This window comes from Hemiscyllium ocellatum, chromosome 3, assembly GCF_020745735.1.
Source record: "Hemiscyllium ocellatum isolate sHemOce1 chromosome 3, sHemOce1.pat.X.cur, whole genome shotgun sequence".
Classification (NCBI taxonomy): domain Eukaryota; kingdom Metazoa; phylum Chordata; class Chondrichthyes; order Orectolobiformes; family Hemiscylliidae; genus Hemiscyllium; species Hemiscyllium ocellatum.
In genome coordinates, this window is record NC_083403.1 from 3172920 (window position 1) to 3189677 (window position 16758).

The window sequence follows — 16758 nt, forward strand, 5'->3', positions numbered from 1 at the left end:
AAGGTACTGCTGCCTTCTCTCAGCCGAGTATAAATACCTCCCTATTTCTCCCTGTTTTTAGCTTTGACAAAGGGTCAGTTAGACTCGAAACATCAGCTCTTTTCTCTCCTGACAGATGCTGCCAGACCTGGTGAGATTTTCCAGCATTTTCTCTTTTGGTTTCAGATTCCAGCATCTGTAGTAATTTGCTTTTTTTCAAAGTGTGTGTCACTGGAAAAGCGCAGCAGGTCAGGCAGCATCCGAGGAGCAGGAGAATCGACATTTTGGGCAAAGACCCTTCATCAGGAATGTCCTAAATGTCAGTTTTCCTGCTCCTTGGATGCTGCCTGACCTGCTATTCTTTCACAGCACCACACTTTTCGATGAGCATTCAGAAATGGAAACACACTGGAGTGTCAAGGGGCGGTGATTAGATTGGCTGTGTGGTGCGTATGTTACTTGGCACTTGTCAAGTTTTATTTGAACACGGACTGCTTCAGTATCTGAGGCATCACGAATGGTGCTAAACATTGTGTAATCATTAGCAAATATCCCCAAGTCTGACCTTGTGATGGAGGGAAGGTCATTGATGAAGCAGCTGAAGATGGTTGGGCCTAGGACACTTCCCTGAGGGACTCCTGCAGAGGTGTCCTGGAGCTGAGATGACTGACCCTCCAACAACCACAACCATCTTCCTCTCTACCAGGTATGACTCTAACCAGGGGAGAGTTTGCCCCCTGATACCCATTGATTCCAGTTTTGCCCGGGCTCCTTGATGCCACACTTGGTCGAATGCAGCCTTGATACCAAGGGCTGTCCCTCTCCCCTCCCCTCTGGAATCCAGCTCCTGAGCAGGTTATTGCTGAGCAGGTGCTGCTGGATAGCGCTGTTACTGAGCCCTTCCATCATTTTACTGAGGGCCGAGGGGAGACTGATGGGGGGGTAATTGGCCGGGTTGGATCTGTCCTGCTTTTTATGTAGAGGCCATACCTGGGCAATGTTCCACATTGTCAGGGAGATGCCGGTGTTGTAACTGTACTGGAACAGCTTGGCTCGGGGAGAGCAAGTTCTGGAGCACAGGTCTTCAGTCCCATTGCTGGAATGTTGTCAGGGCCCCTAGCCTTTACAGTATCCAGTGTCTCCAACCGTTGCTTAATATCACTGAGTGACCCGAATTGGCTGGAGCCTGGTCTCTGTGACGCTGGGGACCACTGGGGGAGGCTGAGATGGATCATGCTCTCGGCCCTTCTGACTGAAGATTGCTGTGAAAGTTCCAGCCGTCTCCTTTACCCTGATGGGCTGGGCTCCTCCATCATTGGGGAGGGGGAGATTTGTGGAGCCGGTTCCTCCTACATTTGGGACAATGTTTGTCTCGGTACTACATTTCAGTCGGCGTTATGTATATACACTCTGGCAGCAGCTCTGAAGTGCTAGACTCTGTAGAAATACAAAAATTAGGCAAGGATGAAGCCAAATTGGAGTACTGTTTTAATTAAAACATAGCTTGGGAGAGGCCAACAAGCCCCTCTTAACAAGGGCAGGAATATTGAGAATGTTTACAGGATAGGTTCCGACAGCAAGATTATTGGACGTGGATTATTGGACTTAGTAAGGAGCCACATTGAATTAATGCTTGAACATTGATCAGATTTGTATCATAGGTAGACAGGGAGGTCGAGAAGGCATTTCACACAGTGGCCTTCATTGCTCAGATCGTCAGGCAGATTCCATGGAGAGAAAGCAAGCTAACGTTTAGTCGCGATGATATTTCACCTGTGGGCTGTGTGTGTCTGTGTACTAACTCCACTTCCCCTCCAGGTGGACTGTGCCTGTCTCTCTGCTGATTCCACTGCAGCCTCCGAAGCCAAGCTCCAAGCTGCCTTTGCAGAAGCTGAGGTTTACTGCCCGAGTGTCCTGTTGTTACACAACGTGGCGATGATTGGAAGAATGAGGGATGATGTCGGTGCAGACTCGCGCCTGATCTCTTCATTTCACCGATTGATGAAGTCCCTCCCGCTGAGCTGCCGGTACGCTGTGATCAGTGATTGATTGAGAGTATACGCCCATGCCTGTGCCTGAAGTTCTAACCCCTCCCTACTCTGTTTTTGATTGGTTAGTCTCACTGGTGACACTCGTCCTGTTTATCAAACCCAGAGACCAGGCTTTTCCAGTTGGTGTAAAAAATGAGGTCTGCAGATGCTGGAGATCACAGCTGCAAATGTGTTGCTGGTCAAAGCACAGCAGGCCAGGCAGCATCTCAGGAATAGGGAATTCGACGTTTCGAGCATAAGCCCTTCATCAGGGCTTTTCCAGTTGGTGGTTTGTTATTGAGAGGATGGAAAACCCATAATGCTAACATGAGAGAGGGAGATGCCGGCCTAGTGATATTATCACTGGGCTGTTAATCCAGAGACCCAGGTAACGTTCTGGGGACCTCGGTTCAAATCCTGCCATGGCAGATGGTAAAATTTGAATTCAATATATATCTGGAATTAGGAATCAAATGAAGACAATAATCCATTGCTGACTGTGGGCGGTACGGTGGCACAGTGGTTAGCACTGCTGCCTCACAGCGCCAGAGACCTGGGTTCAATTCCCACCTCACGTGACTGACTGTGTGGAGTTTGCACGTTCTCCCCGTGTCTGCGTGGGTTTCCTCCGGGTGCTCCGGTTTCCTCCCACAGTCCAAAGATGTGCAGGTCAGGGTGAATTGGCCATGTTAAATTGCCCGTAGTGTTAGGTAAGGGGCAAATGTAGGGGTATGCGTGGGTTTCGCTTTGGTGGGTCGGTGTGGACTTGTTGGGCCGAATGGCCTGTTTCCACACTGTAAGTAATCTAATCAAACCCCATCTGGTTCATTAATGTCCCTTGGGGAAGGAAACTGCCATCCTCACCTGGACTGGCCTACCTGTGACTCCAGACCCACAGCAATGTGGTTGTGCCTTAACTGCCCTCTGGGGAATTAGGGATGGGCAATAAATGCTGGGCCAGGCAGCAGTGCCCTCAACCTGTGAATGAAGAAAGTAAAAGTTTTCTGTGTGTAGGTCTGGAGCGTTTGAAGCTCATTTAAATTCAATCACATTGGAACAAGGGCTTTCAAAGATTGGGAATCTGGATTACAGACAATAATAGTGAAAAGGTACTTCTCAACATTTGTGGAAATACATTGTCATTTTCAAACAGTAATAATGGTAAATACAAACAGCGTCATGTAAGCTGAGGGTTACAACCACCTGGGAAATGAAGTTCAGCTGGCGAAGTGAAGAGTTAAAGCCAGAAATTAATGAAACGATCATATTCCAAAATTTATTAGGTTCAGGAAACATTCTGTTAGGACAGATGGTAGCAAATGTAACTTCTTCTCTGAAGAGAGGAGGAGGAGATAACTGGAATCTCTTGGCTAGTTAACGTGACATCCATCTCGGGAAGTTGGTCAACTAAATCGTTAAAGATGTTCTAACTGGGCACTTGGAAACTCTTGTGGTAATCAGGGAGACTCAGCATGGTGTTTAACAATTTTCTGGAGTTCTCGGAGGGAGCACCGTGTGCTGCGAGTAACGAGGAGACTGTTGGTGGATTATTCGGATTTCCAGAAGATATTTGACAAAGTTCCACATCTGTCGGTTATTCTGCCGAGTATGAGCTTATGGTGTTGAGTTAATGTACTCACACTGAGAGAAGACTGGCTGGCTGACAGAAAACTGAGACTGTGCATTAATAGATCAATGACTGACTGACAGCATGTGACAATGGAGATCCACAGGGGATCTGTGCTGAATGAAATGTTTCAGTCATACAGGCAGTTTTGGAGGTCACATCTCAAATACTGTGTGCAGTTTTGGTCTCTGTATTTAAGGAAGGATGTAGATGCTTTGGAGGTGGTTCAGAGCAGATTTATTAGCTGAGTGGGTTGTTTTATGAGGACTTGTTTCCACCCGCGTTTAGAAAGGTCAGAGGTGACCAGATCCTGAATGGTGGATGTGGAAAGGATGGTGTGGTGAGTGAGTCCAGAGTGAGAAGGCACTGTTTTATATGAAGGGTCCCCTGAGGCATTGTGTGACTGATGGAACATCAGAAGGTGGGCTTACAGAAGGAGGTGCATTCTGATTGGACAGGAGATCGAGGACTAGGGATACTAACCTATCCCCCGTATAGGGATATGGAATTGGAACCACAAGCAGATCAGATCTGATTCTATTGAGTAGCAGAGTGGGCTGACTTCTCCTGTTCAGGAGGCTTCTATCTGACTGCCTGGTGCAGTGCCTGACCATTTCTCCTGTTTGGTTTCAGTCAGTACCCTGTGGTGGTGGTGGGGACAGTGGGCCGGCTGCAGGACCTTTTTACTGATGTCCAGACGCTGTTTCTTCACGAAGTGGGAATGGCGGGTCTCTCCGAGGACCAGAGGAGGCTAATACTGACAGCACTGAGTACCGAGCTGCCCCTGGGTAACAACGTCAACCTGGCCAAGCTCGCCAAGTTAACAGCTGTGAGTATCCCAGCCAGGATCGTAACGCACGGTCACACCAGGGCCCGATGGCTATGGGCTGGCCGAGGGTCCGGGTCAGTGCGGGGTGGGCCGGGGGTCCGGGTCAGTGCGGGCTGGGCCGAGGGTCCGGGTCAGTGCGGTGTGGCCGAGGGTCCGGGTCAGTGCGGGGTGGGCCGAGGGTCCGGGTCAGTGCGGGGTCTGGCCGAGGGTCCGGGTCAGTGCGGTGTGGCCGAGGGTCCGGGTCAGTGCGGGGTGGGCCGAGGGTCCGGGTCAGTGCGGGGTCTGGCCGAGGGTCCGGGTCAGTGCGGGGTCTGGCCGAGGGTCCGGGTCAGTGCGGGCTGGCCGAGGGTCCGGGTCAGTGCGGGATCTGGCCGAGGGTCCGGGTCAGTGCGGGATCTGGCCGAGGGTCCGGGTCAGTGCGGGGTCTGGCCGAGGGTCCGGGTCAGTGCGGGGTGGGCCGAGGGTCCGGGTCAGTGCGGGGTCTGGCCGAGGGTCCGGGTCAGTGCGGGGTCTGGCCGAGGGTCCGGGTCAGTGCGGGGTCTGGCCGAGGGTCCGGGTCAGTGCGGGGTGGGCCGAGGGTCCGGGTCGGTCAGTGCGGCCTGGCCGGGGGTCCGGGTCGGTCAGTGCGGCCTGGCCGGGGGTCCGGGTCGGTCAGTGCGGGGTGGGCCGGGGGTCCGGGTCGGTCAGTGCGGCCTGGCCGAGGGTCCGGGTCGGTCAGTGCGGCCTGGCCGGGGGTCCGGGTCGGTCAGTGCGGCCTGGCCGGGGGTCCGGGTCGGTCAGTGCGGGGTGTGCCGGGGGTCCGGGTCGGTCAGTGCGGCCTGGCCGGGGGTCCGGGTCGGTCAGTGCGGCCTGGCCGGGGGTCCGGGTCGGTCAGTGCGGGGTGGGCCGGGGGTCCGGGTCGGTCAGTGCGGGGTGGGCCGGGGGTCCGGGTCGGTCAGTGCGGCCTGGCTGGGGGTCCGGGTCGGTCAGTGCGGGGTGGGCCGGGGGTCCGGGTCGGTCAGTGCGGCCTGGCCGGGGGTCCGGGTCGGTCAGTGCGGGGTGGGCCGGGTGTCCGGGTCGGTCAGTGCGGCCTGCTTACCCCGCCTTTGTACAACTGTGTCTAACCTCCCCTTTCACCTCCTTGGTAGCACATCGGTGTCACTGGCTCGTCCAGCATTTATCACCCGTCCCTAGCTGCCCCCTTGCAAGGGTGGGGGTGAGCTGCCCTCCTGACCCACTGCAGTCCGTGTGCTGGGGGTAGACCCACACTGTCCTTAGGGGGGGAATTCCAGGATTCGGACCCAGCGACAGTGAGGGAACGGGGAGATATTTCCCAGTCAGGATGGGGAGGGGCTTGGAGGGGAACATGCAGGGGGTGGGGTTCCCATGGATCATAGAATATTCCAGCGCAGTCCAGGCCCTTCAGCCCTCGATGTTGCACCGATCTGTGGAACCAATCTGAAGCCCATCTAACCGACACTATTCAATTCTCATCTGTAAGACCATCAGATATAGGAGTGGATGGGAGGCCATTTGGCCCATCGAGTCCACTCCGCCATTTAATCATGGCTGATGGACATTTCAGCGCCACTTACCCACACTCCCCCCATATCCCTTAATTCCTTGTGAGATGAAGAGTTTATCAATCTCTGCCTTGAAGATATTTACCGTCCCAGCCTCCACTGCGCTCCATGGTATGAATCCCACCGGCCCACCACTCTCTGGCTGAAGAACTGTCTCCTCATTTCTGTTTGAAATTGACCCCATCCAATTCTAAGGCTGTGCCCACGGGTCCTAGTCTCCCCGCCTGATGGAAACAGTTTCCAAGCGTCCACCCTTTCTAAGCCATGCATTATCTTGTAAGTTTCTATTAGATCTCCCCTCAACCTTCTAAACTCTAATGAATACAATCCCAGGAACCTTAGCCGTTCATCATATGTTTGGCCTATCATTCCAGGGATCATCCGTGTGAATCTCCTCTGGACACGCTCCAGTGCCAGTATGTCCTTCCTGAGGTGTGGGGACCAAAACTGGACACAGTACTCCAAATGGGGCCTAACCAGAGCTTTATAAAGTCTCAGTAGCACATCACTGCTTTTACATTCCAACACTCTTGAAATAAATGACAACATTACATTTGCTTTCTTAACCATGGGCTCAACCTTTAGAGAATCCTGGACTAGCACTCCCAGATCCCAAAGTTTGGGAGAAGATTTGTAGCTCGGGTTCTCGTTGTTGTGGTTCTGTTCGCCGAGCTGGGAATTTGTGTTGCAGGCGTTTCGTCCCCTGTCTAGGTGACATCCTCAGTGTTTGGGAGCCTCCTGTGAAGTGCTTCTGTGCTGTTTCCTCCGGCATTTGTAGTGGTTTGTATCTGACACTTCCGGTTGTCAGTTCCAGCTGTCCGCTGCTGGACAGTTATTACAGGACACTACTAGTATAGGACAAGCCAAACAGAGAACAGCCAGGGATTTCCTAGAGGCATGGCATTCATCCACAGATTCAATCAATAAGCACATCGACCTGGACCCAATATACCGGCCACTGCAGCGGACAGCTGGAATTGACAACCGGAAGGGGCAGAGACACACCACTACAAATGCCAGAGGAAAGATCACAGAAGCGCTTCACAGGAGGCTCCCAAACACTGAGGATGTCACCTAGACAGGGGACGAAACGTTTGCAACACAAATTCCTAGCTCGGCGAACAGAACCACAACAACTCCCAGATCCCTTTGTACTTTGGCTTTATGAATTTTCTCACCATTTATTGAATAGTCCATGCCTGTACTCTTTTCTTTTCCAAAGAGCAAGACCTCGCATTTGCTCGCATTGAATTTCATCAGCCATTTCCTGAACCGCTCTCCTAAACTGTCTCAATCTTTCTACAGCCTCCCCACCTCCTCAGTACTCACTGCCTGTCCACCTAACATCCATAAGCCTATCCAAAGACCATTTGAATGCCCTTAAAGTTGGTGAGTCTGCTACTTTTCAGGCAGTGCGTTTCACACCCCTGTTACTCTCTGAGTAAAGAAGCTACCACCTACATCTGTCCTGTATCTATCACCCCTCAATTTAAAGCTATTCCCCCTCATGCTAGCCATTACCATCCGAGGAGAAAGGCTCTCCCTGTCCACCCCATCTAAACTTCTGATTATCTTATACATCTCTATTAAGTCACCTCCCAACCTACTTCTCTGTAATGAAAATAGCCTCAAGTCCCTCAGCCTTTCCCCATAAGACCTTCCCTCCATACCAGGCAACATCCTGGTAAATCTCTTCTGCACCTTTCCAAAGCTTCCACATCCTTCCTATAATGTGGTGACCAGAACTGTATGCAGTACTCCAAATGTGACCGCACCAGAGTTTTGTACAGCTGCAGCATGACCTCCTGGCTCTGCGTCCTATCTATGTCTTTCTGTAACCTGCAACATCCTTCGCCACGATCCACAACTCCACCAACCTTAGTGTCATCTGCAAATTTACTAACCCACCCTTCTACGCCCTCATCCAGGTCACTTATAAAAATGACAAATAGCAGTGACCCCAAACAGATCCTTGCAGTACCCCATGAGTAACTGAAATCCAGGATGAACATTTCCCATCAACTACCACCTTCTGTTGTCTTTCAGCAAGCTCGTTTCTGATCTAAACTGCCAAATCACCCTCAATCCCATCACTCCGTATTTTCTGCAATAGCTTACCGTGGGGAACCTTATCAAACAACTTACTGAAGTCTATATACACCTCATCCACCACTTTACCCTCATCCACCTGTCTTGTCACCTTCTCAAAGAACTCAATAAGGTTAGTAAGGCACGACCTACCCTTCACAAAACCAGGTTGACTATCCCTAATCAACTTATTCCTTTCTAAATGATTATAAATCCTATCTCCTATAACCCTTTCCAACAACTGAAGTAAGGCTCACTGGTCTATAATTACCAGCGTTGTCTCTGCACCCCTTCTTAAACAAGGGTATAACATTTGCTATCCTCCAGTCTTCTGGCACTATTCCTGTAGACAATGATGGCAGAAAGGTCAAAGCCGAAGACTCTGCAATCTTCTCTCTGGCTTCCCAGAGCATCCTAGGATAAATCCCATCTGGCCCAGAGGACTTATCTTTATTTTAATACTTTACAGAATGCCTAACACCACCTCCTTGCAAACCTCAATCCCATCTAGTCTAATAGCCTGTGCCTCAGTATTCTCCTTAACAGCATTGTCTTTTTCCAGTGTGAATACTGAGGAAAAATATTCATTTAGCTTTTCCCTATTTCCTCAGACTCCACGCACAACTTCCCACTATTATTCTTGATCAGCCCTAATCTTGTCCTAGTCATTCTTTTATTTCTAATATGCCTGTAGAAAGCATCAAGGTTTTCCATGATCCTATCTGTCAACAACTTCTCATGTCCCCTCCTGGCTCTTCTTAGTTCTCTCTTTAGGTCTTTCCTGGCTACCTTGTAACTCTCGAGCACCCTAACTGAGCCTTCACGTCTCATCCTAACGTAAGCCTCCTTCTTCCTCTTGACAAAAGATTCAACTTCCTCAGTAAACCATGGCTCCCTCGATCAACCACTACCTCCCTGCCTGACAGCAACATACTTATCAAGCACACACAGTAGCTCTTCCTTGAACAAGCTCCACATTTCAACTGTGCCCATCACCTGCAGTTTCCTTCCCCACCCCATGCATCCTAAATTTTACCTAATCACATTGTAATTGCCTTTCCCCCAGCTATAACTCTTGCTCTGCAGTATATACCAGTCGCTTTCCATTACCGAGGTAAACGTAACCAAATTATGGTCACTATTACCAAAGTGCTCACCTAACTCCAAATCTAACACCTGGATCATTACCCAGTACCAAATTCAATGTGGCCTCACCCCTTGTTGGCCTGTTTATGTACTGTGTCAGGGAATCCTCCTGGACAAAAACTGATCCATCTCAAGTACTTGAACTATAGTATTCCCAGTCAAAATTAGGAAAGTTGAAGTCCCCATAACAACTGCCCTGTCACTCTCACTCCTATCGAGAATCATCTTTATGATCCTTTCCTCTACATCTCTGGAACTATTCAGAGGCCTATAGAAAACTCCTAACAGGGTGACCTCTCCTTTCCTGTTTCTAACCTCAGCCCATACTACCTCAGTAGACAAATCCTCAAACGTCCTTTCTGCCATCGTAATACAGTCCTTGATTAACAATGCTGCATCTCCCCGTCTTTTATCATCTTCTCTGTTCTTGCTGCAACATCTAAATCCTGGAACCTGCAACAACCATTCCTGTCCCTGCTCTAACCATGTCTCCGAAATGGCCACAACGATGAAGTCCCAGGTCCGGATGCTCCTGGCGTTGAAGTAGACATACGTCAAACCGTCACCTTGCTTGCCACCTTGAAACCTTATTTCTGACCTCCCTACTCTCTCCCTCCTGCATACTCGCACTACAGTGTAGGTTCCCATCGCCCTGCTGAATCAGTTTAGCATGTTTCTGCTCCTCGATGGAAGTGGTTGTGTGTTTGGAAGGTGCTGTCAATGATTCTCCAACCGAGCCTTGTTACTAAAAGCCCTGGAACCACTCTGATAAACCACCTCTGTATCCTGTCAGCACCTTCACATCTTCCTGAAATGTGATTGGCAGAAGTTAATGCAACAGACTGGGACCTGACCAAAGTTGGTAATGGTCTAGCATAAGTACTCTGCTTCTCGCATTTTCTTTCTCACACCCCCCCCCGCCCTGAACCTTTCCGATCGGACCTGCTTCCTGAATGTGGTTTCCCCCTGAGTGTCACGTTCCTGTCTGTCTTGCTCGGGGATCTCCGGACCTGGCTTGCTGTGTGTTTCTCACGAGACAGACTCGACCTTGTGTCCAAACCATCCCCGCTTTGAAGGCAGCTTATTGTCCAGGTACAGACAGACCAGTCAATGTTTGATTTTAGTTTCCATGGGCCAGATCCATCCTTACTCCATCAAAGTGGGTCTTCCGTGAGTTAATGGTTCTTGCTCTGAATAGTTCCATAAACCTGGTGACAGATGATGACTGTCCCCTGGGCCTGCCTTGTTCCATCTGATGGATGCTTCCATTCTCACTGATCAAAACAAATTACAGGGGGGAATACCCCTGAAGGCACACTCGGAACCCTCGTCCCTCTCTGACCTTCTCACCATGAATATAGGAGCAGGAGTAGGCCATTCGGTCCATCTGCCATACCATACAGGTAGGGCTGATCAAACATTCCGAGGCCTTTTACACAGCCCATCCCTATTTCCCTTCACATCCTTCATATTTAAAAATCATTAATCTCTACTTCAAGCACAATCCAAACATTGCTTTCCTGCTATTGTGTCCAGTGCCTGTAATCATAAGCCTGAGACCCATTCTCTTTGTAAACCATCTCTTGATATGACCTGTCTCCTTCAAAGACTGATGCACATACGCTCCAGGTGGCTTGCTCCTTCGTCTCTGCCAGGATGTCTTGATCGCCGAGGATCAGTTCTTCATAGAAGACCCACTTTGATGGAGTAACAATGGATCTGGCCCATGGAAACTAAAATCAAACATCGACTGGTCTGTCTGTACCTGGACACACCTTCCCATAGTCAATTCATTCACTTGTCTGCTTATTCTACTGAGCTATCTCTGTCCTGTTCCCATTGATTTGCATCACATTTTGCTGTTTGCCAGTCTTTCAAGTTTAGTAATGTTCAGCAAGTATTGAAAACTCTCTGTATTCCAATTTCCAAACCATTCAGTGAGTTAGTATTGGATTTAGCTCTGGTACTTGGGGGGCTCCACCTTCCACCACCCTCCAATCTGAATATCTGACCAACTGGACTTTTGTTTCTGATCTTACCGCTGGTGTATTTGGGCACTAACCTTCCTAGTCTACAGGCCTCAACGTTGTCATCATCATTTTACATTGGACTTGGTCAAATACTTTTTAAATCTCATAGAGGTGACATCGACCGCTTTCCTTTCACGAGCTTGTTTGGAAAGTGAAGTCAGCCCATCAGCAGTGATGTGCCTTTGAGATGTGCAGGCAGGCTGGATTGGATCATTGTCAGGAGTGTGGTGCTGGAAAAGCACAGCAAGTCAGGCAGCATCCGAGGAGCAGGAGAATCAACATTTTGGACATAAGCTCTTCATCAGGAACGAGGCTTGTGGGTCGGGGGGTGCTGAGAGATAAATGGGAGGGGGTGGGGGCTGGGTGGGGAAGGTAGCTGCAAATGCAATAAGTAGATGGAGGTGGGGGAAGAAGGTGATAGGTCAGAGAGGAGGGTGAAGTGGATAGGTAGGGAGGGAGGGAGGAAGATGGAAGTGAGAGGGTCAATCCCCCTGGATTGGGTGATGACTGGGACCGAGGTGTGTTACTGAGCTGGGTGTTTGTACTGTGACACTGCTGTGTTTGTTCCCAGGGTTACCTGCTGAGTGACCTGTGTGCCTTACTGAGCCATGCCAGCCATGCAGCCTGCAGCCGCTTAAGGAATACCTGGTAAGTACCCCTTGTTCTGTCATAGCACAGCAACACGCAGCAGCAGGACGCCATTCAGCCCCTCAACCTGCTCCCCCATTTAATACGATCAAGACTGACACTGAAAGTGAGGCCCAAATGGGACCTGAGGGTATGATTATCTTCCGAGGAGAGAGAGAGAGAGCGCAAGAGAGTCAGCGCATTCAGGGGAGAGGGAGAGGGAGAGAGAGAGGGGGAGGATCAGCACCTTCGGGGGGAGATAGAGAGGATCAACACCGTCAAAATCCTCCCCACCCGTGTCCTTCCTCTGTCCACACTGCTGTTACTGAGGGGTGTGGGGGGAGGGAGGGGATGGTACACACAGCTGTTACTGAGGGGGGTGGGGGGAGGGAGGGGACGGTACACACTGCTGTTACTGAGGGGGGTGGGGGGAGGGAGGGGACGGTACACACTGCTGTTACTGAGCGTTGGTGGGGGGAGGGAGGGGACGGTACACACTGCTGTTACTGAGGGGGGGTGGGGGAGGGAGGGGACGGTACACACTGCTGTTACTGGGGGGGGTGGGGGAAGGGAGGGGACGGTACACACTGCTGTTACTGAGGGGGGGTGGGGGAGGGAGGGGACGGTACACACTGCTGTTACTGAGCGTCGGTGGGGGAGGGAGAGGATGGTTGTGGGTGTGGTGCCAATCAAGCGGCTGCTTTCTCCTGGATGGTGTTGAGTTTCTTGAGTGTTGTTGGCGCTGCCCCCATCCAGGGGCAAGTGGGGAGTATTCCCTCCCAGTCCTGAGCTGTACCTTGTAGATGGTGGACAGGCTTTGGGGAGACAGGAGGGGAGTTACTCACTGCAGGATTCCCAGCCTCTGACCTGCTCTTGTAGCTGCTGTGTTTATGTGGAGATTTCAGTTGACTTTCTGGTCAGTGGTAACCTGTGGGATGTTGCTAGTGGGGGATTCAGTGATGGCAACACCATTGAATGTCAAGGGGCTCTAGTTAAATTCTCTCTTAGCGGAGAATGTCATAGCCTGGCATCTGTGTGGCATGAATGTTCCTTGCCACTTATCAGCCCAAGCCTGGAGATTATCCAGGACTTGTTTTATTTGAACACGGACTGCTTCAGTATCTGAGGAAATGCGAATGGTGGTGAACACTGCACAGTCATCAGCGAATCCCCCCACCTCTGACCCTGTGATGGAGGGAAGGTCATTGATGAAGCAGCTGAAGATGGTTGGGCCTAGGACACTCCCCTGAGGGACTCCTGCAGAGGTGTCCTGGAGCTGAGATGACTGACCCTCCAACAACCACAACCATCTTCCTCTGTGCCAGGTATGACTCTAACCAGGGGAGAGTTTGCCCCCTGATACCCATTGATTCCAGTTTTGCCCGGGCTCCTTGATGCCACACTCGGTCGAATGCAGCCTTGATACCAAGGGCTGTCCCTCTCCCCTCCCCTCTGGAATCCAGCTCCTTTTGTCCATGTTTGACCCAAGGCTGGAATGAGGTCAGGAGCTGAGTGACCCTGGGGGACCCCAAACTGGGTGTCACTGAGCAGGTTATTGCTGAGCGGGTGCTGCTGGATAGCGCTGTTACTGAGCCCTTCCATCACTTTACTGAGGGTCGAGGGGAGACTGATGGGGGGGTAATTGGCCGGGTTGGATCTGTCCTACTTTTTATGCAGAGGCCATACCTGGGCAATGTTCCACATTGTCAGGGAGATGCCGGTGTTGTAACTGTACTAGAACAGCTTGGCTCGGGGAGAGCATGTTCTGGAGCACAGGTCTTCAGTCCCATTGCTGGAATGTTGTCAGGGCCCATAGCCTTTACAGTATCCAGTGTCTCCAACCATTTCTTAATATCACGTGGCGTGACCCGAATTGGCTGGAGCCTGGTCTCTGTGACGCTGGGACCATTGGGGGAGGCTGAGGTGGATCATGCACTCGGCACTTCTGACTGAAGGTTGCTGTGAAAGTTCCAGCCTTCTCCTTTACCCTGATGGGCTGGGCTCCTCCATCATTGAGGAGGGGGAGATTTGTGGACCCTCCTCCCCCAGTGAGCTGTTTAATCGTCCACCCCCATTCACGCCTGGAAGTAGCAGGACTGCAGAGCTTAGATCTGATCCCTTAGCTCTGTCTATCACTTGCTGCTTATATGCCACGCAAGTAATCCTGTTTGGTGGCTTTACCAGGTTGGCACCTCATCCTCAGGTCTGCCTGATGCTGCTCCTGGCATGCCCTCCTGTGCTCTCCATTGACCCAGGGTTGATCCCCTGGCTTGATGGTAATGGTTGAGTGGGGGATATGCCGGGCCATGAGGTGACATAGTGGGAAGGAAATCTGTCACCCTTCCCTGGTCTGGCCTACGTGTGACTTCAGACCCACGGGAAGGTGGTCAACTCTGAGCCAGTCAGTTTTCGGGCAGTTAGGAATGGGCCCTGTATTCCGGTCAGCGACACCACAGCTCATGAAAGAATGAAAAGCAATCTGCCCAGATTGAACGTCTGTGTCCTTCTTGTATTTCCAGTTTTCCAGGAGCTGTCCTGAGTATGGAGCGCGAGTTGGATTTATGCATGGCGGGAGTGACGATTTTGTGGGAGGATTTCCAGAGTGCCTTAGATCAGCTGCAGACGGAGCTGTCCCAGGCGATTGGGGCTCCAAAGGTTGGTCCAGAATCTCTGAGGTGAACAGTGGGTTTGCACTGGGCAACTAGACATTCCCTTAACATCAGAGACCCCATCCATACAGACTACACCCAGCTCTAGCTCACCACCCACTCTCTGCACCTCCACTCGCTCTGACAATGTTGAATACTCTTTCAAGAATCCTGCAGTGAGTAACTCCCCTCCTGACTCCCCAAAGCCTATCCACCATCTACAAGGCACAGGTCAGGACTGGGAGGGAATACTCCCCACTTGCCCCTGGATGGGGGCAGCTCCAACAACACTCAAGAAGCTCAACACCATCCAGGAGAAAGCAGCCGTTTGATTGGCCCCACATCCACAAGCAACCCCCCCGTCCCCACCCCATTCCCCATCCACACCCACATGTATAAAGACACATGCACACACATACCTGCCTTCACTCACTCACTCACTAATCCGGGGACCCAGGTAATATTCTTGGGGACCACGGTTTCATCCTGCCTTGGCCGATTGTGGAATTTCAATTTAATTAAAATCCGAGATGGAGAGTCCAATGATGAATCCGTTGTCTGGGTCACTAATGTCCTCGAGGGAGAGAAGCTGCTCTCTCCAGCTGCTCTAGCCTACACGTGACTCCAGACCCACAGCAATATGGTTGGCTGTTAGCTGCCCGCTGGGTAATAAATGAGCAGAAAAATGTTGGACTAGCCCATGAATGAAAAGATCATGTCTGTCCATTCCATTTCTTATGTTTGACCTATGAACTGTTTGTCAGACTCTTGTCCAATCAGTCCCCTTCCCCCCCCCCCCCCCCAGCGCACTCTCCATAGCCCCTCCAATACCTGAACTGTTGAAAGTTACTATTAAATCTCCTCCAGCATGTGCTTTCCAGATCACAATGACCCACTGGGCTTTCTCCTGATGTCTCTGGTGAATTCTCATGAAGCTGTATTGTCTAGTTACGCAGTCGGGTTTCTGTGGCAGGACTGAAATTACAGAGGAGGGAATTTCTATCGGTGAATTCTGTACAGTCAGGGCCTTCCTGTTGACTGATGCTGGGATGAGGGAGGAGAGAGGAGCCGATTTCCCCCTGTCCCTGAGTTTGCTGTTTCTCATTGGCTGCTGTCTTGTTTGCCCCCAGATTCCCACTGTGAAGTGGCAGGATGTGGGAGGTCTGCAAGAGGTCAAGCGTGAAATTCTGGACACCGTGCAACTCCCCCTGGAGCATCCTGAGCTGCTGACTCTCGGCCTGCGCAGGACCGGGCTCCTCCTCTACGGACCCCCTGGGACAGGCAAAACCATGCTGGCTAAAGCTGTCGCTACTGAGTGCGCAATGACCTTCCTCAGGTGAGCCAATCCGAGGCGAGCTACATTGCTCCAGTTCCCAGTCGCCTGGTGTCCCACTGGAGGGTTGCAGGAACAATGTCAGCTTGTTTATATACAGAATTTACTTCAGCAGTTAATAAGGTCATAGGTTTAAGGTGTAGGTTTGCTCACTGAGCAGTAGGTTTGACATCCAGACGTTTCATTACCTGGCTCGGTAACATCATCAGTGGTGACCTCCAAGTGAAGCCAAGCTGTTGTCTCCTGCTTTCTATTTATATCTTATAGACATGGTAGAGAATTCCTAGAGGCCTGGCACTCCAACCACAACGCCATAAACAAACATAGATGTAGATGCCATCTATCAACCCCTCAGAAAACAAACAGGAAATGACATCACCACAAACCCCAGGAAGCCCATCCATTTACTCCTGCAGCCTCCTCCAGCATTTTGTAATTATAAAGGCAAAGGCGGGGGGTTCAGAGGGGATTTGAGGGAAACGGTTTTTATTGCCTGTGAACGGGTTGGAGGCAGTGAGGACGACACACAGGCCAGGAAAGCACCTCGGCTTTAGATGGAGATGTTGTATCAGTGCACGAGAGGGCAGTTGCCCCTTAACTTCTGAGCCTCCAGGACTGGGTGAGATGTTCTTCCTTTGTCTCCCAGCTGGGAAAGTACACCTTACCATTCAATTACTTTGTCTGTGTAAAATATTAACTAATTCTATATGTAAACTTGTGCAGAAATGGCAGGGTTAGCATTGTGCAGTGACTGCAGTTAGAGAGAGCCCTATCTCTCCCATCTCCCTCCAGCTTAGAGTCCCTGAGCTTCTTCAGCATGTCCTGTTCTCGTCTTGGGAAATAACAATTCCAGGGGAAG

At 51.0% G+C, this 16758-nt stretch overlaps 1 protein-coding gene across 1 annotated transcript in view; it reads left to right on the forward strand.

Annotated features, from left to right (window-relative positions):
- pex6 (peroxisomal biogenesis factor 6) overlaps window positions 1-16758 on the forward strand; it is a 54367-nt gene that overhangs the window by 15311 nt on the left and 22298 nt on the right. Inside the window, exons 7-11 of the mRNA XM_060847817.1 lie at window positions 1798-2006; window positions 4270-4465; window positions 11863-11939; window positions 14438-14573; window positions 15697-15902. Of these exons, the coding sequence (XP_060703800.1) occupies window positions 1798-2006; window positions 4270-4465; window positions 11863-11939; window positions 14438-14573; window positions 15697-15902 (824 nt within the window). The remainder of the gene's footprint in view (window positions 1-1797; window positions 2007-4269; window positions 4466-11862; window positions 11940-14437; window positions 14574-15696; window positions 15903-16758) is intronic.